General features: G+C 35.0%; 1 protein-coding gene across 4 annotated transcripts in view; it reads right to left on the bottom strand.

The window, feature by feature from the left end:
• The window catches only part of SMAP1 (small ArfGAP 1), a 163614-nt gene that overhangs the window by 107368 nt on the left and 28512 nt on the right, over positions 1 to 27734 (bottom strand). For 3 of the 4 annotated variants that reach the window (XM_025890564.2, XM_025890565.2, XM_073905179.1), the window contains 2 exons: positions 20154 to 20287; positions 228 to 313 (listed from right to left, as the gene is read on the bottom strand). In XM_025890564.2, coding sequence (XP_025746349.1) covers positions 228 to 313; positions 20154 to 20287 — 220 coding nt within the window. Of the gene's footprint in view, positions 1 to 227; positions 314 to 7304; positions 7426 to 20153; positions 20288 to 27734 lie in introns of those variants that run through there. The other variant, XM_073905180.1, reaches the window with a different exon arrangement.

The following is a 27734-nucleotide window of genomic DNA, read 5'->3' as shown; positions in this document are numbered from 1 at the left end:
TTTTACACTTAGTAATAATTACATCAAAATACTATGTAGATCATGTATTAATTACTATTAAAAACTTACTGCATACAAAGCACAGCTCAGGGCAAGTCAATTTCGATCTTTAATAAATAACAGTATGATAAAGTTCACATCTTCCTAAACACGAACAGTTCAAATACGAAGTATAGAAAATGAGTTAATTCTTTTAAAATCCACAATAAATAAAGTTTAAAGGATACTGATCTGTCTGTGGTCTTCGAAAGTTCTCTGGAAGATTGGCTTCATAGAGTAGTCTTGCTTTAGTATTTCCCATATCTTGCATGCACTAAAATAAAAAGAAAAATCAAGTATTTTCATTATTCATATGAATATTAAAAAGTAATTCCTATATACACATACATATACATACACACACATACACAAATACAAAGTAACATTACTTCCAATATATATTCTTCTCAGAAAAATAAATACAACTATGAAACTAATTACTCAAGTTCAAAGTAGAAGCATATTTTTAATTCTTCACATTTATTCAACTTATGTAGACCCACAGTTTTCTAATGTCTTTTTCTGTGAAAACAATACCATTTTTATTTATATTCACTACTTCCTAAAAGTAATTCCTTGGTAGCTCATGGCAGTTTTATTACTGTTTTAGATATGCCACTTTAACAGCACTGCCATTTCCAAGGGTAACAACTCAAGATCAAATTTTCTTTGTTTTGAGTTTCAAAATACTCTTGGGTTTTCATGATTTACAATCAGGATCACAATGGAGAGCAGAAAAAAAAGAAACAGTGCTAACCTAGAACTCTACAGAAGTGGATTAATTTCTTTGGGGTTAATCTCTTTAAGATTCTGCTGAAAACTATGGATCCTCTCCCTACAAAAAAATAAAACAAAACAAAACAAAAAACAGTACCCAATAACCCAAAGCTTCCCTAAAATCTATAAACCTCAAGAATAAGAACTACTTAGAAGGCATAAAATAATCTCATAATCACTTAAACCAGTTTAAGTTTCAGTATCTTCTGTAAAGATTAGCTAAACAGTACTTCCTGGATAATCTACTACATTAGAAAGTAGCATTTACAAACAAAACATTATTCATTTTACATGAATACATGTTACAAATGAATACATGTAAAATGTTTTACACAGAGTTTAGGTTCCTGAAAATGTTTTAATTGGTAGAAAGATCAATCTGTATAATTCCTTCTTTTTTCTTCTGATTCCGTAGACACACACCCACACACCCAAGAAGACAATCCAGGTTTAACAGATGATCAATTGTCCACCTTGAGTTGTAGCCCTCAAGTATACAGAACCATCTTCCTTCAAATAAAAAATACAGTGACATGGGGCGCCTGGGTGGCTCAATCAGTTAAGCATCCGACTCTTGATTTCAACCCAGGTCATGATCTCAGGGTAATGGCATCAAGCTCTGCATTGGGCTCCATGCTCAGTGTGGAGTCTGCTTGTCCCCCTGCACACTCTCACACACGTGTTCTCTCTCTCTCTCTCTCTCTCTCTCATAAATAAATAAACCTTTTAAAAAAAAATACAATGACCTTTTTTTCTCCCAACTAAGAGTTTTAAGGTATGCAAAATACTAATATACGCTCATTTCTCGATATCTATTCTAACCCACCTCAACATAAGTACTCTTTCAGAGTAAACGAGATGATGAGGAAGGGAAGTAATAGGGGGCTGGGAAATATAAGGAAGAGTAAACTGAAAAAGAATGAAACAGTTTTTGTTATTTAGCTTTGGAGACAAAACAGAAGCTAAGGCAAAATAAACCCAAGGGTATATAAGGTGAGGACGAAAAACTGTGTAAGGTGAACTGACAGTATAAGGTCAGAGGGCTCTACTACGTCATGACACATACTAGCATGCCCATGAGTAAAGCTAATTTGTAATTCTGTGTGTGGGGAGAAGAGCTTTAGAAACTTTCAGTATAGCTCACCCTTCTTGAAAAAAGAAAAAACGTTTCCTATCTCAAGTATTCAAATGATGCTTCACCTTTGTGTCATGGTGGGAATTTAGAAGTAAAGATGATCCAAGTTATGTAATCATAAAGGCATTAAACATTTAGGAAGAACTACAAGAAAAATGCCTCTTAGTTTGCACAATATCTGCAATAAAGCAAAAAGTAACTCATAGAAACTATGAAAGTAAAAAAATTTGAAAATTTTCCATCAAGCAAACAAGAATACATAGAAATTCTAACAAAAAATGTAGTAAGACTAAAAACAGTATCTACTATGTATGCCATATCTCACTGACCCTAAGTTACATTTTTCTTCCTATTTTAAGATTAATGAAATAGGAATATATCTTAAAATTGATAGTGTCTTGTAACTGATAATTTTTTCTTATGAGTCCATAAAATAGAGGTACTTTTTACAGAGGTATCTTATGTTCAATGATTATGATAGTACACATTTCATATAAAATATTCTCTTATTTGTCAAAATATTTTAATATTTTGACAAAATAAAAAATAATTAGGAACAAGGCATACATGTATACTACACAAAATTATTTACTGTTGTTCTAGGGATGCTACCCATCACAATCAGACAGGAGAGAAAAAAAAGAGGTATAAAAATCTGAAAGGGAGAAATAATGTGAAATAATGAGCCATTTCTACAGGAGACCGCTGCCAAAAAGTGACTGGGTACAGGTGCATGTGTGTGTGTTAGTTGGGATTAAAGGAAACAAGGATTCAGTGACATCACAGATATATAAAGATTGTTTTGTAAGAAGATATTGTTAGGCTCAGATGGTTTCTAGGCTTCTAAAAAGTAGAAGACAGTAGTGCAGGAGGAAGGTCAGTATCAAAGTTTCAAAACACTACATTTAAGGGCCATATGGAACACTTATGAAAATTTATTCTATTGGCCCTGAAAAGCAAACTCTGTCTAGCGCTCGGAAGAAAATAATGAAAATAGCCTAACAATTACAGTGATAAGCATTAGCCTCAATACCTTACTTTTATGTATAAATTATATATATATAATTATAAATTCCATGTATATTAGAGAAATTGTGTATGCACGCACACACACACACGCCATTGTAAATTTCAAAAAAAAAAAAAAAAACACCAAAACCCTGCTTTAGGCATTATTACCCTATTTTGGCAGGAAAGGAAACTGAAGCAGCAAGATATTAAGTAAGAGGCCCAAGATTATTAGTTTCCATGAGTATTTGACTCTTGACAGAACCAACATCAGCCCTCAGGAGTTGAGAGATCTCAGGCTGCAACCAATGGAACTGGGGACTACCTCCTGCAGGACTTACAAACACCAGGCTCTTTGTTTTAGAGGCTCAGTTTTCATTTTACAGATACAGAAATTGAAGCACAAATAGGTTATATGATTTCTCTAGAGTAAGACAATGAATCAGTTACAAAGTTCAGACTAGGATCAAGCTCTCAGTCCCAATCCTTACCACCAGGCACCAGCTAATCAAAATAAGTGTCCAGGAAATTTCACCACAAATCAGAACACTGTAGGTATGCCTCCATTATTAAAACATCATTCCTGTTATTAAAATATTATTGCTTTTCTTTTAGATTCTCTCAACCAAAATGCTTTAGTAAAATGCACTGTTGTAAAGGAGAATTTTAGTTGCTTATTTTTTGGCAATTTATGATTCAGTTTTCCAGAGTGGACTGGTTGCAAAAAAATGGGGGAAGGGGGATGATAAAGGGAATACACTACTTTTAAAAGAAAAAGTAAGTTTTATATTTTTTATTATTTTTAACTACCGTGAGACTTCAGTTACGGGTAACGAGCTAGCTACTTTAACTTCTACCATCTAGCTTCCTAGAAATCAAGCCAGACCCTAATATTATGCACCATTCTGAAAAACTTTAAATTTCCAAACCTATTTTCACTTCTCCAAAAGGAGGAATACTTGTAAGGATATCAAATAGACTATTAAAAATTTTTAAATTTACCAATTTTCAAAATACTTTGGCTTTACAGAACGCATGTAATTCTGTCAGTAAATTTTATTTCTCTTTCTCTCACACTTCAAACATGAAAAAGGGAGGAAGAGGACTCTTAATCACTTAAGTCAAAATTTCTACTGTTTAAAAATATTTTTAAATAGGTATTTACTTAATAAACTATAATTCATCTCAAAATTAATTTTTAAAAAACAGTCAAATATTAAGTGAGCAGAAAATATACTGAAATTCTTGACAAAGAAATGATAAGAACATAATAAATAAAAAGTCAATATGCATTTTTTACTTTAAGAAAAATATATATTTATATTGAAGAGTAAGTGAAATGTGCACTTCACAGTTATGATAAATGCCATTTAGGCAGTACATACTTTAAAATTAGTGTTATTTATTGTTCATTTTCAAATTTGATCTCATTTTATACATTGTATGTTCCTAGAAAGATCAATTTTATATTGTACTTTTTGCTTGAACCGTCTTCATTCAAAATCACCACCATTATAACTGCAAAGGGAGGCTTCACCTGAAAATGGTATCATAAATCACACTTAAGAATCTCAAAACCTACTATTAAATGTATTTTGTCCTTGTCAATCCATAATCTGTGTTTTTTTAGTTTCTCCACCTAATCCAATACATAAAACAACACCTGCCCAAAGACTCTCATATCGCCTGAGATTCAATTTCAAAAATTACTCTTTGAACTAGAATGCTGAGAAACACCTACAGGCTAACATATTTCCTTCACAATCTAATGCAGATAAAACATTTCTATTTCTGAAACTTTCTAAGAAGAAAACATTTCGCCCAATCCTAGTTTTTGCACTAAAAACAGTAAAATCTATATTCTAAATGAGTTCTAAGTTTTTAATGTTTTAAAGAGACTGAAGTGAATTGGGGCTGTCAATTTAAAGTTTTAAATTGGCATTTAGTGGGGTGCCTGGGTGGCTCAGTCATTAAGCGTCTGCCTTCGACTCAGGTCATGGTCCCAGGGTCCTGGGATTGAGCCCCGCATCAGGCTCCCTGCTTAGCGGAAAACCTGCTTCTCCCTCTCCCACTCCCCCTGCTTGTGTTCCCTCTCTCACTGTGTCTCTCTCTATCAAATAAATAAATTAAATATTTAAAAAATAAATAAATTGGCATTTATTTATGGGATTTGTACAATTTAATAAACTAAAACATACAAAACCAGTGACAGATGGTAGTAGCTACACTTGCTACTACACATGCAGAGTTGTCAAATCACTATGCTGTAGACCTGAAATTAATGTAATATTGTATGTCAACTGTACCTCAACTTAAAAAAGTAATCAAAATAACCGAGAAAAGTAACAAATATCAGAAAAAGTGGGAATAGATATAAAGAAAATACACAGAATCAGTAAGTATGCAAACGAATGTAACAGGAATCACTGTTTCATGTCAATGGGGGCATCTCCAATGAAAAAACTAATAATTAAGAAGCACACAAGGGGGCGCCTGGGTGGCTCAGTTGGTTGGGCGACTGCCTTCGGCTCACGTCATGATCCTGGAGTCCCGGGATCGAGTCCCGCATCGGGCTCCCTGCTCAGCAGGGAGTCTGCTTCTCCCTCTGACCCTCTTCCCTCTCGTGCTCTCTCTCTCTCATTCTCTCTCTCTCTCAAATAAATAAATAAAATCTTTAAAAAAAAAAAAAAAGAAGCACACAAAATCAGCTTTAGTGAAAAAAGAGCCTTGCAATAAATGTAAAGATAAGATGTAACAGGAACAGATAGAAACAAAATGTGCCTAAGTTTAAGTCTTTCTCAATATTAGGAAATAACAATAAATGGCAAGATAAATGACGGGCCACCTAAAATTCCAAGTTAATAATTCATTCTCCTGAGAATAAAACTTGTCATTTCTCCCCCCTTTCTTTAGTCTTCCAAAATCTTGGAAAGCAGAGCTCTTTGTGGACTCCAGCTAAGTGATAGAATTACTTCAGGGTATGACTTCTACCTGCATTAGCTAACTAAAGCTAAATACAGTCGTCTAGGTTCAGTAGCTATGTTTAAGAACTATGGCTTCTTGGACTTCTCCTCTCTTTCATCTTGTGCATCCTCTCTCTTTTCTCAGTACCTACCTACTATCTGTCCCCATGTTTCCTGCACTTTCTCCCTCAGACACTAAGTAGTACCTGGTCAACAGCTAGAATTCACACTAACATATTATTTCAGGAAGCTACCTGCATAGTTTTCCAAATTTTTGGTGTGTACTGACTTGTCCTTTGGAGTTTACTGGCTATTTGAAAAAATGGAATAAGTGGGAAAAAGAATAACAGCTACAAAATAAAGGACTGAGATCACTAATTGCTCTGTTGCAAATGATTAAGTTATAATGCAGCAATTAGATCTTCTAAATTTCCAATGGCAAAAATGCAAAATATTAAAATAATCAATAGAATCTTACATGTTAGTGTGTAATGGAAAGCTGCTACATGTCTACATTAAATCTGGAGGTAAAACTATGTAAATTAAAACTCTTCTACCCAATTTTCTGAGGAATAGATGCAGGAGGGAATCTCACCTACAAGGTCAAAGATTATTATGCAAGGATATGAAAACAGCTAAAAATATACACTACCTATATGTTTGTATATATGCATAAAATACTTCAGATAAAGTATACAAGAAACTGATAAATATGGTTGTTCCTATGGAGGAAAACTGGATGTCTGAAGGATAGAAATGGAAGGAAGACTATTCACTTTACACCTTTTGCACCCTTTGAAGTTTGTGCCATGTCCATGTATTTCTAATTCCCCAAAACAATAAAATAATTAAGGAGGGCTTATTAGTCCTGCATTGTTTCTAAATAAAATATTATCCAGAGGAAGCTTAGCCAGGGTATTCAAGCAGCATGTGAATCAGAAAAAGGAGACTTCCTCCTCACTGGTATTCTCCACTCCTACTAGAACACAGTGTTCTAGTGATCAAAGAGGTTATGAATCAAATCAAATTAATACATTTTTAAAAATCCCATCCAAGTATATCTTACACTCAAAATACAAAGTATAAATATGGCATTTATTTATCATATCTTTTCCCAGTATCATCTTCTTAAAGAAACAGAATTGCTGAAGTTACATCACTGAATGTATGTTTTTGCTTCTTAAAACTTCAACATATTTATTTTTATGTGGGTGAGGGAATACTACTTATTCTACTATTTTCTATTCATTAAAATTTTAGAACACAATGACTAAGATTTTCAAACTGCCTTATCTGAATATATATATATATTTAAATGTTAATTAAAAAGAGAAAATGAGTATTTGTAGTCCCTGGACAAATTCTTCATGTCAGTGACTCACCTCTACTACCACTTGAAATTTTCCAGAATAGTTCTCTATCTTCCTCTCAAAAGCCACCAGGATTTCTTGCATAGGAGCAAGCTTTTCAGGACTGGTTTCAAGATCTTTTGGATTCCAGCTGCTGGAAAAGAAGGGCCACCGTTTTTGGTCTCAGGAACTCTTTGTAAATATTTAATACAGAGTCCATTCCTTCAGTTTTCATAAAATTGTGTTTTAGGGGAGTTGTTCTCTTTCTGTTTTGTTATTTTTAAAAACAAAATAAGTAAACCAAACATATTTAAAAATTAAAAATCTTAAATCATAATGTGGAATTAGAGGTACCAGTTTTCATATTTTTCACAATTTCTAGATATTCTCAGAACCTGATTTATCTGTTGCAGCATTTGCTAGTTGTTACAAATTCAGAGAAAGTATTTTTTTAAAGCAGTAAAATTAAACACTGTTAGGACAAAGTTGGAAAAGCTTTACTTCACACTCTTCTGTAATCTGTACTTACTATGAAATCCATACCATTTGAAGTCGAGGAATAAACCTTTCATTCTAGGTGCTTAAGGCCCAGCTCAGGAACCATCCTGGACTCGCTCCCCTCTTCTGTCAGAAGTCTTAGTGATTCTAACTCTTTAATATTTGTTACAGCCTCCCCCTTTTAATCAACCTCACTGCCACCACTTTAGTTCCAGATCTAGTCACCCACTGCCTAGGCCATTGCAGGAATAAGCCCATCAGATTTAGGTTCTTAAAAGGAACATAACATTAAATATCACTCTTCAACTTGTAACATTTTAAGAGCTCCCTGTTCTGTCCCTATCCCCACCCCCTATCACTCATAGGATCAAGACCAAACCAACCCACCACTGCAACTTTCACCTTCATCTCCAGTGAAACACGTAACTGAGCCCAATACGCTGGTCATAGAAAACTACCTCACTTTCTCAAATGCGACATGCTTTCTCCATCTTTCTGCCTTAGAAGGCCCTGTGTATACTGCAGTATACTTCTAGAAATCCATAAGCAAATAAAGGTCACTATAAAAATAGTAATGAGACATCTTTAAAATATGTTGAGAACTTAACCATAGCACTAGATACTGATTTTTTTTTTAAAGAAAAAGGAGCCACCACTAAGTAAATTCCTGATTAGCCAACCATTTAGTTAACAAAGCCAAAACTAGAACCCAGGTCTACAGAGTCCCAGCCTTTGACTATGCCTGCATTCCTCTATCATTCTTATATTCATACAAAACAGGGAAGAGCAGTGACTACACCTCTAAAATATTATATGCAATGAAATTAATAATAATGTTTTCAGATGATCTATTCATACAGGTATTCATTCATTGCCACATAACAACTTCCTACCAAATATAGCACTCTATATGGAGAATAAGCCTTTTTCATCAGAGTTTAGTATTCCTTTAGTTACACTCTCTCAGTTCTATCTAGATTAGGCAGTATAGAATGAACAGAGTTAAACTGGAACAAAGACTTCCACTAAGTAATATCTTACCATTTTGTTCACTGCTTTGACTCAAGAACTATAGCCAGTTACTAGAAAAAGAGAATTCTAAAAACTATCGCTGACTTTTTAACCTTAAAATGTTAACCTTAAAAACAATTTAAAAAATCAAGAGGAAAACACAGGTCATAATCTTGCACATTCAAATTCAAAATACATGCAGTTTTTTCTTAAATGGATTGCTTAAAAATGCAAACGTCTTATTAAACTTCACAAATTAAATTTTGTTACAAACAGTATCACATTTCCTTCCTCACCTCACTCTGCACATACAGGCAATACATAAACCCAACGGCTGTAAGCTGCCCCTTGCTCTGCTCTTCTTTGAAGACAATTTAATGATCCTAGCAAGGAGATGGCAGAAGTTGAATCTCAATCATCTTTAAAAGTTTGTACATTAGGCCATGATTTGAGAAATTTTGTCAGCTTGATAGAATTAATAATGAGCACTCCTCCCACAAAATAAAAAGTTAGTTGACTGGGGGTTTTCTTGAACAAATGTGTACCAAGAACTGTGTACTGAAAGCTTATGTCCCTGGTTCTATAAAGCACTATGAAAATTTATCTAAGGGTCAAAACCTTGAGAGAGTAAATAATGTTCTAACACATACAGGTCAGATGTCATTAAATCATGGAGCTCTTCAAATTAGCTTTTTTTTAAATGGAATTTTATTCTATAAAATACTGCTTGTCAGGAATTCTGGAATATCACTGACAGTTTTTAAAGCTCCCAGAAGCCTCTCACCACCAACAACAACAAAAAATAGAGTCACTAAATAGAAAAACCAAAACCCCATGAACAATATTTACAACAAAAATTGGTGATGGAGCATCCCCACAAACCCCAAAATGCTATGAGGTAGAGACGAGGCACTAACAAACACTAACCTGCATGATGTCTGCAACTAATGGGGAGCCAGGTAGATCTGAAAACAAAACACTAAAATAGTAAAGAGATAAAAACTGGAAATTACAGTGAACCAGTCTGAAGAAAGCACATGAAACTGAAAAGCATTTTTACCCAATCCAACAGCAAATATATACAGTCTACAATAAGCTTGAAAGGGGGGCAAACAATCTAGCCCCTATGAATTCTCATAACACAACCACCAAACTTCCCTGCTAGGACCAGGCCCCACCCTGAGGAGGAAGTCTTGGGAAAGGATTCAAAATTAAGCAGTACAAAAAAAATGGAAATAAAGTAAGAAAAGTTAAAGATAAAAGTGAGAGAAGGAACAGAGCAAAAAAATTTCAGAAAACAAGAGGCCTTATTTTATTAAACACTACACAAAAGCCACTGAAGGGAGCGGTCTGTGCCGTTAGAAAAGCTATCTTGAATATCAATTCCTGTTAAAAGTAAAGAAAACTAATAACACATAAAAGTGATCAACAGAAAAGAATCAAGGTCAAATCTCATATAAAGTTTTAGGAGAAGAGAATAAGAAGCAGAATAACATCTCTACGATGAACCCACTCTAGAACAAATATGCTCAGAAAACAGATCAAAACTGTACACCTACTAATTTAGAACAAATCAAAAACCATATGCATGATACGGAAGAATACGTTAAATGAATTAAAAGGTGAAGTTATGAAAGAACAACTAAATCAGAAATTAGAAATATTCAGGGGCACCTGCTGGCTCAAGTCAGTGGAGACTGTGCCTCTTGATCCCGGGGTTTTAAGTTCGAGCCTCATGCTGGGTACAGAGATTACTTAAAAATAAAATGTAATAAAAAAAATTAAGAAATATTCAGAACTAAAATGAAAACTCAGGAAAGAATTAGAAATAAAAGGAGAAATACTTCAGAAATGAATATGAAATAAAATGGAACATGAGAACAAATACACAGAATAATGGCCTATGAAAACTGGAGAGACAAAAGACCTAAAAGTTTTTAATTAAAAAAAAAGTAATAAAAAGGATCCAAGAGAAAGTGACAATCCAACATACATGTAAGAGAGTCACTGAAGAAGAAAACTCAAACAAGGAGACAGAATACTGAAAAACTAATTTTAAAAAGTAACTGAAATTAAAAAAAAAATTTGAAACTACATACTGAAAGAGCATACCACAAAGCATTTCTTGTCTAAAAGAAATCTATTTATATTTAATGATATAAATCAGTTAAACATAAAAGCATGAAAGAAGAAATACCATACAAACATTAAGCAAAAGAAGTCTGCAGTGGCTACACAGCAAGGTATAAGAACTATCTTACAGGTACACCACTGCTGTGCAACAAAAAGATAATCTGAGCCAGTTGTATCGTTTCAAATTTTCATTAAGTAGTCTCATTAACAAAAATAAAAACAGGTAAAATTAATCTTTTTTTATCATGTTATGTTAATCACCATACATTACATAGTTTTTGATGTAGTGTTTCATGATTCATTGTTTGCGTATAACACCCAGTGCTCCATGCAGAATGTGCCCTCTTTAATACCCATCACCAGGCTAACCCATCCCCCCACCCCCCTACCCTCTAGAACTCTCAGTTTGTTTCTCAGAGTCCATAGTCTCTCCCCCTCCGATTTCCCCCCCTTCATATTTCCCCTCCTGCTATCTTTTTTTTTTTAACATATAATGTATTATTTGTTTCAGAGGTACACGTCTGTGATTCAACAGTCTTACACAATTCACAGCACTCACCACAGCACATACCCTCCCCGTAAAATTAATCTTAATAATATATTTTACTTATGCATCATTCTCCTCTGCAGAAAGCCCATGGAAATCATAGTAACTTATCTCACCTTCCTTTTATGATTTAAAAATGGTGTGATAAATTAAAACAAACCTGCACAACTGGATGAGTGAAGTTAAATTTAAATTTCAACTGTGTATCAATATTCTTGCCAGTTTTCTATTTTTTAAGGATGGCAGAGGTACCTCACAGGAATGCTGTACTTCTATCAACTGCAATTTTATTTCACAAAATTAATATGTTTTTAAAGAATAAAATGTAAAACTTTATCTGAAATATACTATGTCAGAGGACCAAGGAGGAGAAAACTTCCTCAATATATTTAGGCACTTTCATCCCCTACCTTTTATAATCCTTTACATCCCAATTTTAATAGTGAAGATGGGCACAACATAACCACCAATATAAGAAATATCTGTAATTTTAATTACTTGTTTAGCAACAGAGAAATTTTTTTTTTAAGATTTTTTTTTTTATTTATTTGACAGAGAGAGAGACAGCGAGAGAGGGAACACAAGCAGGGGGAGTGGGAGAGGGAGAAGCAGGCTTCCCGCGGAGCAGGGCGCCCGATGCAGGAGGACTCAATCCCAGATGACCTGAGCCGAAGACAGATGCTTAACGCCTGAGCCACCCAGGTGCCCCAACAGAGAAATATTTAAAGTACCTACCAATTCTCTTTTGCCTATTTTCCCTATATTTGGGCTGATTAGGAATTCAAGCAGAGGCCACAGAACATAGTAAAGCTTACTGATGAATATTAGTGAAAATCAATAATTTTAGCTTCCTAAGGACAATTTTTTTTTCTAAGAAAGATCAAGTTTAAATTAAGACAAGCAGGTCAACAGTATGACACATCTATTGCTAATTAAACTAAAAGCTACCCAATATCCACAATAGCCAAACTATGGAAAGAGCCTAGATGTCCATCAACAGACGAATGGATAAAGAAGATGTGGTATATATACACAATGGAATATTATGCAGCCATCAAAAAATGAAATCTTGCCACTTGCAACAACGTGGCTGGAACTAGAGGGTATTATGCTAAGTGAAATAAGCCAATCAGAGAAGGACAATTATCATATGATCTCACTGATATGAGGAATTTGAGAAACAAGACGGAGGATCATAGGGGAAGGGAGGGAAAAATGAAACAAGACGAAACCAGAGAGGGAGACAAACCATAAGAGACTTTTAATCTCAGGAACAAACTGAGGGTTGCTGGAGTGGAAGGGGGTGGGAGGGATGGAGTAGCTGGATGATGGACGCTGGGGAGGATATGTACTATAGTGAGTGCTGTGAATTGTGTAAGACTGAAGAATCACAGACCTGTACCCCTGAAACAAACAATATATTATGTGTTAAAAAACACACACACACACACACACACACACCTAAAAGCTACCAAATTACTTATGCAGGTATTTCTAAGAATAACAAGGTTAAAATAGAAATCTATATTCATCTAGGTAGTGATTTTTTTCCTTATGAAAGAACATATAAAGAGCAAAAATGTTCAAAACATTTTTAGAACTTGTCTTTTAGACTTAATCTGAGAATCTTGTCACATTCTTAGGATTTATCCAGAGTGCAGGAATTTTTATCCCATAAGGTGGAATTTGACTTTTAGGAAAAAGATGAATCACATCTCTAACTGTGACATACATACCATTCTTATTCAAACACAAATAATGAAAATGTTTTTTGAATTGCTGTGGTAACCAAAGAGGACTGAACATACAATCAAAGAATCTCAAGAATGGAAGAGACTTCAGAGTCATTTAAACTATTCTTATCTGCCCATTCAATGCTTAAATCCCAGCTACAGATTTCCAGGTGGTTGTCCAGCCTCTGCACAAACCACTCTAGTAATGGCAAACTCATTACTTTACAAGGCAATCAATTTCAGTTTTGGATGGTTTGAAATACCAGAAAGTACTGCCTTTCTAGTACCTGCATATATTACCTTGGAACTTCCACACAGCAGCTTAAGTTATACTCCTATGGCCCCTGTATTTGGGGAATTTAAACATATACAGGAACATGGGGAGAAAAGGACAGAGGTAAAGAAAATAAAAAAAGACACTGTATAAATAATATAGGAGAAACTGGGGGCATATGCTTGATTTTTTTCATTTTCTTCATTCTCCCCGTTCATTGCTAAATACAGGAAACATTATCTCACAGAATTATATCAAACCAAAGACTGTTCTCAGTGTGCCATTGTGCCATTTATAAAATAAGGACATACTGTATTCCACTACTACTACTACCACTGTAGTAGCCATCACAACGACTACAAATACACAAATGGTAAAGTTTCTAACTACTGGAAAGTTAGAATGAACAGACAGGCACAAAGGTAAATAACAATATATGGTAGTAGATAATTAGGCACAACTATATTTTGAAGAAGGTTTATTAAAGTAGCTGGGTTTTAAAGAATGGGAAAGATTTGGTTTGAAAAAAGGAATATGCAAAAAACATTTCCAACAACAGACAACCGCACACCAAAACAAAAAGCCAGAACACACCGCCAGAATAATTCAACAGGAACAGCTGTCTCTGTACAGCCAAAGTGATCTATCACCAAGCATCTGGAGGAAGGTCAAAGACACAGGATGAAGCCAGATGGCAGAGGTATATGATTACCAATTTAAGGAAAATAAAACTTTTATGATTCTCAAAGGAGAACCAATACAAATTTCTTAGAAGAGAAGTCAAGTGACCAAAGCAGTGTTCCAGAAAGATTATTCTGAATGTGGTATGTAAAAGTGATGGAGAGGGGACAGTGATAGGAATATCAGGAATAAGCTAAAGCCATGGACATGGTAGGAGAAATGAGAATGGAAAGCAACAGAAGCAACAGAAGAATTAAGAACTGATGGAATAAGGAGGCACACAAAAGAAAGAGGTAAGAACCATAGGACACCACAAGCTTTTAAGATTAACTCAAACAATGATATAACTAAGAAACCAGTCTGGACCACCAGATAATTATTTAAATTTTAAATGTATCAAGTTTCAGATTAGTAGGCATCTATTAATCTTAACATTTACAAATGCTACACATTAATAACTAGGACTGTAGCTGAAATCCTTTTTTCCTGTTTCTGTATGGAACACTTAGAGGTTTTATTGATACTGCTAAAGTGCAACAGCTAATTTTGAAATTCTATTCTTAATTTTACTCAAACGCATAATGTTATCTGGCCAAAAAAAAAAAATCCATGCCCCGTCATATCTATTCCTTTAAGTTCTATCATTACATTAATAACCAGCTTTCTTTGCTTCGTAGCAAAGTATTTTTCATAAAGCAACAAGATTTTTAATTACTTGACAAGAATTACTGAATATACAAAGATGAAGAGATATGTAAAGCCATGTTGAAATTCCAGTGCTATGGAATCAACTGAATTGGCTAACTCCAGCCTCAAAGAATATGCAATTAAAATGGATGCTTGGGAAAATTACCAATTACTTCATGCCAAAGATATCAAAGGTTTCTTTAGAACGATAAGTCCACGAACACCAAAGGTCTCTAATAGGCAATCTAAAAAAGAACTGAAATTCACCGTAGAAGCCACTACTGGACAGTTGGGGAAAAACCACCTGCACAAAAAATAACAGCTGAATCCATGAGAGTGAGTTCTCCTATGGAGACAGACTGAAGAACAACAGGGCTAAAGACAAAACTGTAGAAAATCTCCAGTAGGGGGAAAAAGCAGAAAAAGAAATAGTAAAAAAAAAAAAAAAAATACGAGACTAAATAAACCAAATAGAAAACATGGTGAGTAACTTTAGCTTCTTTCACAAACAAAAGCTTCAAGAAGGCAATGGGTAGTTATCAAGTGAAGCAGGAAGACCGAGGAGGAGGAGGAAAGAGAGTTGGATTTGGCCATTAGGGGTAACTAGTATTCTTTGTGAGTGCAAACTTAGCAGAATGATGGGAACAGAAATGAGTTAGTAGAAGCAGAAGTAAGGTAAAGAAACCAGAAATTCAACTGCTAAAGGAAGAGAAGAGCCAGTCACTAGAATGCAGTGGCTAGCACACTGAGTACTTAATAAATGCTCAGTGGCTGAATAAGCAAACAAATGGACAAATGAATATAGCAGAGTCAAGAGCTGTATGATGAGGGAAAGATGGTATTAGGAAGACTTTTATGGCAGAAGGGTGTGAGTAATAGGTTTCAAAGAAGAAGAAAGAATTTAAATGTGCCTCCAAATGAATATAATTTTTTTAATTAGGTGGAAAAGCAGGAAGGAAAGCTGCAAATGAAAATAAAGGCAGAGAAACTAGCAGCTACCACCTTCCATTCTGCCCTTAAAACAAGAGAACAAAAAGCTGAAGTCAAAGCAGAAATATTCAAGAGTTGGATGGAATGAGAAGCAAACAAGCTTCTATTCTTTTGTTATAATAGTAAGCAAGGACGTGAAGAGTTGAGTTTAAAGATCCTTCCTTCTAGCCAAAATATAGTCAAAGCTAAAGTAAAAATGGTAAAGATATTAACAGAGGGAGTAAAAATACCCACAAAATGTTGCAGGCAAGTTCACTAAGGATAAATCATAGGCCTACGGAGACTGGGCAGTTTCAAACGTGAAGTTCCCCAGAATATATTTTATAAACGAATAAATTTCAGTTGTGTGGCCTTGGTGTTCCCAAGAAAATACTAACTACCATATCAATAAATGACACTAGTCAGTAGTAAATAAAGAATCTGTGAAAGAAAATTACTAAAAGATTTATATATACATAAAGTATTAAAAGTAGTCCAAAAGTTATCAAGATAAATACCAAATATATGGGGTATACTTTGCAATAGGGACAAAAATCTCACTAAGATGTTTTATTAGGCAGCACAATTTACAAGACTGCACAAAGCCAAGAAACTTGAAAGCACAAGTAACATTCCTCTGTAGTAAAAATAAGGTGTTTTTATTTTAACTCCTTCAATAGAGACAATGAAAACTGAGTAATTAAAAATTAATAATGGAGAAAAATGGTAATCAATACTTGGGGTTAATGAACCATTACAAAATAATAAAGATTATAGTATTTATAAAAGTACAAAGTGGTTCTTTCTAAAAATTTGAAAAGCGCCTGATATTAAACCCAAGATGAAAGACATTTAATCTAACCATGAACCACATTTTAAAAAAGAATTTTGATTAAAATGTAAGGTAACTCTATTTCCATGCTAATAAAAATCAAAATAAGTTCTGATAAATTTTCTTTTAAAAATAAGCATAAAGCAATTCTAACACAGCTGTGATATGGTAGATGCCCTAAAACTTGATTCACACACTCACAACATGTATATAAATGATATAGATATGTCATATATATAATGCCAGTTGATAAGAAGCTTTGAGGCAAAATTTAAGTAGTTACATTTTATGGAGACACGCAAAAAAGAATATTTTCATTTAACAGTTTGGGTTCAGAGATTAAATCATGTTTCCACATTTGTTATTAAAGATCTAAAAATATATACAACTACCCAAAACTAAGTATCATCTTTGAAAATTAGAAATATGATTTTCATGAAATGTTGGGGGTGGTGGTAAGGGAAGACACAGGGCAGAAGTATATGCAAAAAAGTACTTTCCTTCTGCAAATAAATGCCTCCTGAGCTTTTTTTTTAATAGCAAAGAAATTCTTATAAAATGTCATCTGAATAAGGAACACTCAATCACACTGCAATCTTCACTCTTCCTAACCTGAATTAAGAGTCAGAGTTAATAAGAACAAGCTCCAAAAGATAAAAATCTCAATGTACAGCAACCTAAGGGTACAGACATCAGTGTAGTGGTTGACCCTAGGGAACCTGACTATAAACTGGCACAAGAAAATTTTATAGGATGATGGAAATGCTCTGTATATCTTCACTGGGGTGTTGGTGACACAGTATAGACATTTGTCTAGACACATAAAACTCACTTATATCTGTAAACTGTTGTCTCTGTAATTATACTTCAATTTTTTTAAGTAAAAAATAAAATGCATAGGTATAAACAGAGTTGGATTATATGGAACATACCTACCATCAAAGGCAAAAGGATACGTTTAAATCTTGAGTAACGAGCAACCTCAATAGACAACTGGTATGATTACCTAATCATCTCAAAATGTCTTAACATCCAATATTACTAAAAATGAATTAATTATATTTCACAAACAACCTCAAAAAGTAATTAATACTCAACACCACACAGTGAATCAATTTATTTACTTAGTAGTACATTTAGTAACCAATTCATCACAGATTTACTAGGAAGCTACATTGCTTAAGATCAGAAAGATATTCAAGGGAGCAATACTGAAGGTTTTAAACAATGAACAAATGGACTAATACTACTAATAAGTGATAAGCTAATATCGAGTATTTAAAAATGTGCCAGGTACTGTTCTAAATGCTCTCCCCATATTAACTTATTCTATCCTCACAGCAACCCACAGAAGGAGACATTCTTCCTATTCCCATTTCATAAATGAAGGAAAGTGAGGTACCCTGAGGTTAAGTATCCTATCAGGAGTACCAAGGTCAAACTCTGGCAGTCTAGCTAGAGACAACTTTCTAAATCACTTTGTTCTACTGCCTTTTTAGAATCAGTTGCCTTGAAATTTTCTAGGTTAAAATAAAGGTCGTGCTGTATAAAATGGAACCTTGGGGTCTTCACTGATTCCTTACTCATTTATATTGCATAGTAGTCCCAGAGTGATTTTTATAGAACAACTCTGGCTTTGCTTGCAAGTACTTACAAGCCCACCGTAAGAATACTGGATGGCTTACTCATCTGTCCGTGTGATTAAGCTTCTTTATACCTTTTTTTAATAAAACTTCATTGTCTACTCATTTAACCTTATTCTCACCACAGAACACTGAAAGAGGAGCTCTGTGATATATGAAGCCATACAGAGCATTCTCTGGTTATAAGTACTTATCAAAAGTCTTGCATTCCAAAATAATAATTCTTATTTCAAGAAGCTGACAGCTGGAACCATACAAATCGTGTTCAAATACAATTTCAAAGACTGTATATTACTTAATAATTGTTGTCAAAGCCTGCCATTTTTAATAATTTAGTATCTTGCTGTGTAACTATAACCTATTCCACAAAAAAACCAGTGAACTGCAGCTGCAGCCCTCTGACTGGGAAGCTCTGCTCTCAGGTATAGGAAAAGAACAGCTGCCCACCTCAAATAAGCTGCTATTCAACTCCTTTTAACAGCCTAGTTGAGAAAAATATTATTTCTGGAAAACGGAATTGTCCAAGGATTTCATGTTTTGTCCTTAGTGTGAAATGAACCATTAAAAAGGCAATACACCTTGGGTCTTAAATGCGTTGTAACTACATAACCCATTACAAACACCAAGGTACATTTTCAAGCTACACTTTGCATTTTCTTGAAGGCAACTTAAGAAACAACATTATGAAATCTGTTACCACAGTCACTATAGAGATATTATCAAGAACAGAGCCTTATATGCAATGTTCAAAAAGCTCTGCTTCCTTGATACAACAAGTAAGCCTTCTCCTCGAGGATTAGGAAAATACATAAAGTGCCATATTTCCTTTTATGCCCTAGCCAGCAAAAACCTCAAAAACTTATTTAAGAGTGAACTAAATAAGCTACGCTTGACTTTAGAGCCTTAAGATCTCTTGGCTATTTTTTACAAGTATTTCTAAGATTTAATTTTTTTTTTAATATTTAAATCTTGGCTCTATCTAGAATTTACTTTGGCATAAATATGTCTTTAGCCCAGAAGTTTTACTTTCTTTAACCAAATCTTTATTTATTTATAACCCACCACCCCCAAGCATTATATTCTATTCTTTCACCCTTACCTCACCCTATCCATGCCAATTCCTGTGTTCTTTTTGTTTTTTTCTGATTAGAGGTATGTATGAGTATCACTTAAGTTCACTACATATATTTGTGTATTGAGCCTTCATACTGACTAAAAGTAATTCAAAAAGAGCATTAAAAAAAGTTGGAATAATTTCACTGTGAACTACAAAATTAAAACCAGCCGAAATAAACATTTTTATTTTAGCAGTTAACCTTAAGGATCAGAAAGTAAGATTTTGAAAATTTAAGACTGTCACACTGTAAAAATGGCAAGCCCTTAAAATTACAAATTTATCTCTAACACAGCTAAACCAACTCAAAACAAATCAGTCACTAGAACATTTGCTAACTGGGCTATCTTCGAACTACTGGGACCTGTCTGAAAATCAAGAACACTTCTGTACAAAAGGGAAATCCTTCAAGTCAGTTCTTAGGCAAGAGGTGATTTATTTTTTATCTTTACCCAGGCTCCCTCTACTGACAGAAAAACACCACCACAAATTTCATTAACACAAGGAAAAGGAATTGATTTTTTTAAAGATTTCAAAAGCAACATTTTAAATAAGAATAGATCAAAAACTGAGTTCACTATGGACCCAAGAAGATATAAACATTTGAGAGTGGACATTTCAGGTAACACCCAAATTTTATATCTGGCACATGCCATTTCAACATACTCCATTTTCAATGTTAATCCTGATGCAAGAAGGGTTAAAGATTTTAAATGCATTTTAGATATTGTAAATAATCTCTTAGTAAGAAAATGTTTACCTGTATCTGTTCTGGTGTCCATTGGTCTAGGTTGACTGACTTGACCCTGGATATATGAACCCCAAGATTTCTATGGATTCCAGCACATCTGATGCAAATAAATACACCAATATTCCAGGAAGCCCATCGAGGACCTAATTAAGGAGAAAAAACAAAGATAAACAAATATTAAAAACTAAAATAAATATTATGGCAGCTTTTAAGCAGCATTCTGATTTTTTACAAAATTATAATGGAGGCTTACAGAATTTTACATGCTCAAATTTTCAAATGGCACCAGCAGCAAGGTTATAAATCAACCTTCAAGAACTTTAATGAGTTTACTAATTTTGCTTTTCTAGAAACTTTCCCAAATCTGTCTAAGAATTTAAAACTAATTTATGTGAACCAGGAATGGTAATACCCCACAGTAAAAAGTTCTTTATTAAATGTGTAAGGTGTTCCTTAAAAGATTAGCAACAAATATAAATCAGTTTTTAATGAAATGTAGACATGAGTAAGAAACACACAACCAACTAAAAGAAAAATGTGCAAAAAGATATGAATGGGTAATTCACAGAAGAAATGTAAAGACCAATAAACAAACATATATGAGCTCACTAGTAGGGAAAATGCCCTTTAAAACTACAACAATCTCCATTTTACATTCAAGACACTGGAAAAAATTTTTTAATCAACTAAATGTTAGAAAGACTGAGAAACAGTAAGGTCTGCCTCAAGAAGCCTTAAAACAACATGAATAAATCCTAAATATAACCCTGAATTAAGAAAAGTTATAAACTATGGTGCACTATAAAATATAAAAAATTCTGAAAAACCCAGTAGAGAAACTCACAGAAGGATACAAGAACACAAAGCCTTAGGTGTACTATTCTTTATGTCTTTGAATGTATTTTCTTGATAATTTTAAATATTCTTTAATTTAAATTCAATTAGCCAACATATAGTACATTAGTTTTTGATGTAGTGTTCAAAGATTCATCAGTTGTGTGTAACACCCAGTGCTCATCACATCACGTGCCCTCCCTAATGCCTGTCACCTAGGTACCCCATCCCTCCACCCACCTCCCTTTCCGCAACCCTGTTTGTTTCCCGGAGTCAAGAGTTTCTCATGGTTTGTCTCCCTCTCTGATTTCCTCCCATCCAGTCTTCCCTCCCCTCCCCTGTGATCCTCTGCATTATTCCTTACATTCCACACGAGTGAAACCAGATAATTGTCTATCTCTGACCAACTTATTTCACTTAGCATAATTCCCTCCAGTTCCATCCATGTCGATGTAAATAGTAGGTATTCATCCTTTCTGATGGCTGAGTAATATTCCATTGTGTGTGTGTGTGTGTGTGTGTATACATATATATATATATATATATATATATGTATATATACCACATCTTCATTCATCTGTCGAAGGACATCTCGGCTCCTTCCACAGTTTGGCTATTGTGGACATTGCTGCTATGAACACTGGGGTGCAGGTGCCCCTTCTTTTCACTATATCTGTATCTTTGGGGTAAATACCCAGTAGAGCAATTGCTGGGTTGTAGGGTAGCTCTATTTTTAACTTCTTGAGGAATCTCCATACTGTTTTCCAGAGTGGCTGCCCCAGTTTGCATTCCCACCAACAGTGTAAGAGGGTTTCCCATTCTTCACGTCCTCTCCAACATCGGTCGTTTCCTGTCTCGTGAATTTTAGCCATTCTAACTGGTGTAAGGTGGTATCTCATTGTGGTTTTGATCTGTATTTCCCTGATGGCAAGTGATGTGGAGCATTTTTTCATGTGTCTGTTGGTCTTTTGGATGTCTTCTTTGGAAAAATGTCTGTTTGTGTCTTCTGCCCATTTCTTGACTGGATTATTTGTTTTTTTTGAGTGCTGAGTTTGATAAGTTCTGTATAGATTTTGGATACTAGCCCTTTATCTGATATGTCATTTGCAAATATCTTCTCCCATTCCATAGGTTGCCTTTTAGTTTTGTTGACTGTTTCCTTTGCCATGCAGAAGCTTTTCATCTTGATGAAGTCCCAATAGTTCATTTTTGCCCTTGTTTCCCTTGCCTTTGGTGATGTTTCTAGGAAGAAGTTGCTGCAGCTGAGGTCAAAGAGGTTGCTGCCTGTGTTCTCCTCTAGGAGTCTGATGGATTCCTGTCTCACATTTAGGTGTTTCATCCACTTTGAGTTTATTTTTGTGTGTGGTGTAAGAGAATGGTCCGGTTTTATTCTTCTGCATGTGGCTGTCCAATTTTCCCAGCACCATTTATTTTATTTTATTTTTTTTTTTTTTTAAAGATTTTATTTATTTGACAGAAAGAGACAGCGAGAGAGGGAACACAAGCAGGGGGAGTGGGAGAGGGAGAAGCAGGCTTCCCACTGAGCAGGGAGCCCGATGTGGGGCTCGATCCCAGGACCCCGGGATCATGACCCGAGCTGAAGGCAGACACTTAATTGACTGAGCCACCCAGGCGCCCCCCCAGCACCATTTATTGAAGAGACTGTCTTCTTTCCATTGGACATTCTTTCCTGCTTTGTCAAAGATGAGTTGACCATAGAGTTGAGGGTCCATTTCTGGGCTCTCGATTCTGTTCCATTGATCTATGTGTCTGTTTTTGTGCCAGTACCATACCGTCTTGACGATCACAGCTTTGTAATAGAGCTGGAAGTTAGGCACTGTGATGACCCCAGCTTTGGTTTTCTTTTTCAACATTCCCCTGGCTATTCAGGGTCTTTTCTGGTTCCATACAAATTTTAGGATTGTTTGTTCCAGCTCTGTGAAAACTGTCATTTTAAATATTCTTATGATTATTTTCATATATTGCTTGTATAATTAAAGTAAAAAACTGGAAAAACAAAATATCTGACAATTATGTCAACTATTCAGAAGCTTATACCTGACTTTTATAAATCACCTGATTATGAAAAAAATATATACAGCATATCAATAAAAACCAAACTTTTTAAAACATTTATTAGACTTCTGTTTTAAGTAAATTTTTTTTATCTAAACGTGAGATTTAATCGACAAAATAACACTGAAGCCAGTAATTCCAATGCAGTAAAACTAAACACATTCCTCTCCAAAATTCTTTAGGAAGTAGTCCATGCATATACAATTTATACCAAAATATCCTGCTTTTAAGTTTGAGAAGTGACACCTATAAACTGACAAACATTTGGGACATGTTTTCTTTAAATGTCTGATTGCTGAAAGCATGGAAATGAATTAAAGACCAAAGACCTGTATTGTCAACCTACTCTGCCCTCACTGCGCTACATGAATTACCCCGCACTAATAACGAACCGAGCTACAAGGTTCTCATGTTAAGTGGAGTCAGGATTGGCTGCCTCATTACTTAGGTGAGTCTTGTACAGAAAATAGTTTGAAAGTTTTAAAGCACTACTTAAGTGCAAATTATTGTCATCTTTAGAAATTTTGAAAATCAAAATATAATACGTTCCTACTCTAGAAAAGTTTCTACACTGGTCTGCAAAACAACTGTATCTTAAAACTTCCTCAGAAACAATTCCCAAAAGGGCAGTGAACCCAGAGCATGATGGGAAAGGATTTTCAACACTCTCCAAGTGTTGCCTTCATTTTTCTTCTTAAAATAGAATGATTCCCCTCAAAATATGTTAGACCCATAGCTAAATACAAATGGAGATTTTCTCTACAGCACAATTTTTCTGATGCAGCAAATGTTATGACTAAATGAATTAATCAGAAAGCATCATTTGTGGGGTGCCTGGGTGGCTCAGTCAGTTGAGCATCTGACTCTTGATTTCAGCTCAGGTCATGGTCTTGGGGTCATGGGATTGAGCCCTGTGTCAAGCTCTGCACTCAGCATGGAGTATGCTTGTCCCTCTCCCTTGGCTCCTCTCTCTCTCTCTTTCCCTCCCTCAAATAAATAAATAAATAAAATCTTAAAAAAAAAAAAAAGCAAGCAAGAAAGTATCATTTGCACGATGTCACAGTAACTGTCCATGCAGGTAAGAGGTTGTAGCACCAAATAGAGTGGTGCATTTTTACAATAACCAAAGATAATAAAGGGATCAAATGTATAAATGCAAAATACAAGAATAATGCTTAGCAGTAATAGAAAAAAATGGGCATATTACTATTGAACAAAAAGCCAGATATAATTAAATGTTAAGTGGTGTTCAGGTTTTACACAGCTTTACACATTGCTATCACTTATGGGAAATGTCAGCCCCAATCGTTTTTTACCAATTTAAATAATAATGCAATTTTGTCAACGCATCTTTCTTTGGAATATAGCTATTACATCTTAACCAATATAGTTAGGCACCTTCAAAAATAAACTTTTAAAAGCCTAACCAAAATTACAATTGGGTTATCCACTCTATAAAATTAGGTAAAATTTACCTAAAATTGATAAAATAATAGCTGCTCAACATGGTAGTCATTCAAGTATTGGTATGAAATCTTCATTTTCATTCCCCAAACTATTGGTGAATACTTACCAACTCTGTGCCAAGTAAATGCTATTAAAAATAGACACAAAGGTAAAAAGCTAAGTTCCCAGACTCAGGAGGCCAAGACAAGTATAAATATGTATAACAATTTAAAAAACAATTTGGTGAAATCTAGTAAAGTTCTAGATGAATAAACCCCTCCACCAGGAAATCTATTCATACTTACACACACACACACACACACACACACAGATTGACCAATTTATATATGTAATATGACATATCTAGGTACACGTACACAGTCACATATAACATACCCTACAGCAGTTATTTTAAATGGCAGATCACAACTCATTAGTTTAATCTCAACAAGTATTCTTTTTAAGATTTTATTTATTTGACAGAGACACAGCGAGAGAGGGAACATAAGCAGGGGGAGTGGGAGAGGGAGAAGCAGTCTTCCAGAACGCAAAGGAGGGAGCCCAATGCAGGGCTCGATCCCAGGACCCTGGGATCATGACCTGAGCCAAAGGCAGACGCTTAACCAACTGAACCACCCAGGAGCCCCCAAGTATTTTTAAAAGAGAAGAGAAAAAGTTATGAGTGCATCACACAAAGGGTAAAAATAGTTTTATTAAACATTTTTTAAAAATCAGTAACATACAGGGGCGCATGGGTGGCACAGGCAGTTGAGTGGCCTACTCTTGGTTTGCACTCCAGGGGTGATCTCAGGATCATGAGATCAAGCCCCACACATCGGTCTCCAAGCTCAGCATGGAGTCTGCTTGGGACTCCCTCTGCCCCCACCCCCACATGAGCACACTCATGCATGTAGTTTCTCTCTATCTAAAATAAATAAATAAATCTTTTAAGAAATCAGTAACATACATATATACGTATATAGACACATGTACACACAGAAATCAAGTCATGCTGTAAAATGCTTTTTCTCTGGGTCATGGTCAAATATGGCTGAAAAACACTACAAAGAAACTCATACATGTCTTTAAGAAGCATGTACCAGAATATTTATAGCAGCATGGATTCCTAAAATGACTAGAATAACTTAAATGTTCACTAATATGATTATCTCACCATACAATGTGAAAATGAATAATCTGCATGTATCAACATGGATAAAATCTTATTTATAACATGGAGTAAATAATTTTAGCATTGATCTATGATTATATATGCCCTCTCCTGCCTTCTTGCCTTTGCATTTGTTGCTGTCTCTGCCCCAAATGTTTCTTCCTTAGGTCTTCATATGCCTGGCTCACTTTGTTGTATTGGCCTCAGTTCAGCTACCTGCTCACAAAGGACTCCCATGACTGCTCTAGGTAGATTTGCCTCCCCCAGTTACTTTCCATCATTTATATATAATACTTCCAGCAATCTGTCCTGAAGTTTACACAAAAATCTAAGGTAAACAAATAGATTTATACAAATAGGTAAATAGCTGGAGGGTTTAATTATTTTAGAGCTAAATCTCAAACTACGCAAAATTAAAGACAAAGTGGACAAAGATCAGTATCTCTCAAATTCTAATGCGTGTACATAACCCTAGGGATATTACAGATTCTCATTCTGTAGCCCTCCAATGGCACCTGAGATCGTGCATTCCTAACAAGCAACCAATGATGTCCATGCTGCCATCCACACAGCACATTTAAAATAGCAAGACTCTAAATTATTCTTGACAAGGTCTTCAACTCAAGCATTCAGTATACTTCTTGACCTGTTTTCATTATTCTTACTGAGTATATGACTCAAATTGTGAAAATTTATTTTAATATACTAGCAATCAAATCTGAGGAAAAAAATCCAGAGTTTATTTAGAATTCAAATACTGGGTTGTTTTGAATGACCCATATCACTACCTAACTTAAAAGCAACACAAAGAGGGGCGCCTGGGTGGCTCAGTCGTTAAGCGTCTGCCTTCAGGTCAGGTCATGATCCCGGGGTTCTGGGATCGGCCCTGCGTCGGGCTCCCTGCTCAGCGGGAAGCCTGCTTCTCCCTCTCCCACTCCCCCTGCTTGTGTTCCCTCTCTGGCTGTCTCTTTCTCTGTCAAATGAAAAAAAAAAAAAAAGGCAACACAAATAAGCGAGCATCAACCAAACTAATTATTACTTATCTCATAATCACAATCACACTAAAACAAAGGTCTATTAACAAAAGAGATGTTATTTGGTCTCCCTAATATTAGCACCTTGACTCACATCCTTCATCACCGAATACTTAGAGAACACTAACTAACAATCCAAACATATCACCTTAAAGGATTAATAAATGTGGCAACAATAAGAACGGAAATGGACAAATGTGAGAATCACCAGGAAGAACTGATAGGAGTTAGTGATTGAGAAACAGTGATAAAGGAGAAGGTAGGGACCAAGATGTCTGTAAGTTCTATTTTAGTCTGGGACTTAAACCATAAAGATACTTGTAGACTCAGAAAATTTTGCAGGTAATCTGTTGAATGCTTTAAATGACAGTGACACATGGAGATGAAAATGTCCATCAAAAATTAGGAATACAGGACTTAAGTTCAAACTAGAGATAAAAACCTGAGTACCTTCAAAATGGCAGTTGTAGCCACAAGAACAAAAGAACAAAAGAAGCAGAATACAAAGTCTGAGGGAGAAAATGAAAAGTAATACAAAAATAGAGGCCAGGGTCTTAAAGCAAATATAGTCAACAATGTCAAAGACTTCAAAGAAGTTTTTGAGGAGAGAATATCTGGATATGTTAACCAAGAGGTCATAGGTAACCTCATGGCAATGAGGCAGGAGAAAGGGAGGAGGGAATTCATTCATTCTGAATTCCATTACCAGATTAGTAGGGAAGGAGGGGAAAAGAAAGGAGCTTTACCCACTCTGAATTCATTATCAGATTAAACTCTTTCACCATTTCAGTCTCCAACTCCAAGCTTTTAACAGTTTTCTATTTTCCTCTATTTTGCTTTCATGACCACTTATAACAACTTACATACTCAGGGAGCCAATCAGAAGACTCACTGTTTTCCCTTGAATACAACTCAATTATCCTGTCTTGAAACTTTCCTTCACACCGTTTCCCTTGCCTAGATTGTTCAGCTTATGACCATACAGATCCTACCTCATTTTCAAGGCCTAACTAGAGTCCCATATTATCC

The sequence above is a fragment of the Callorhinus ursinus genome, unplaced genomic scaffold (assembly GCF_003265705.2).
Source record: "Callorhinus ursinus isolate GAN/ISIS: 27379988/994484 unplaced genomic scaffold, GSC_fseal_2.0 scaffold22, whole genome shotgun sequence".
NCBI classification, from domain to species: domain Eukaryota; kingdom Metazoa; phylum Chordata; class Mammalia; order Carnivora; family Otariidae; genus Callorhinus; species Callorhinus ursinus.
The sequence above is the reverse complement of the archived record's forward strand: the minus strand, read 5'-3'. Positions and strand labels throughout refer to the sequence as shown.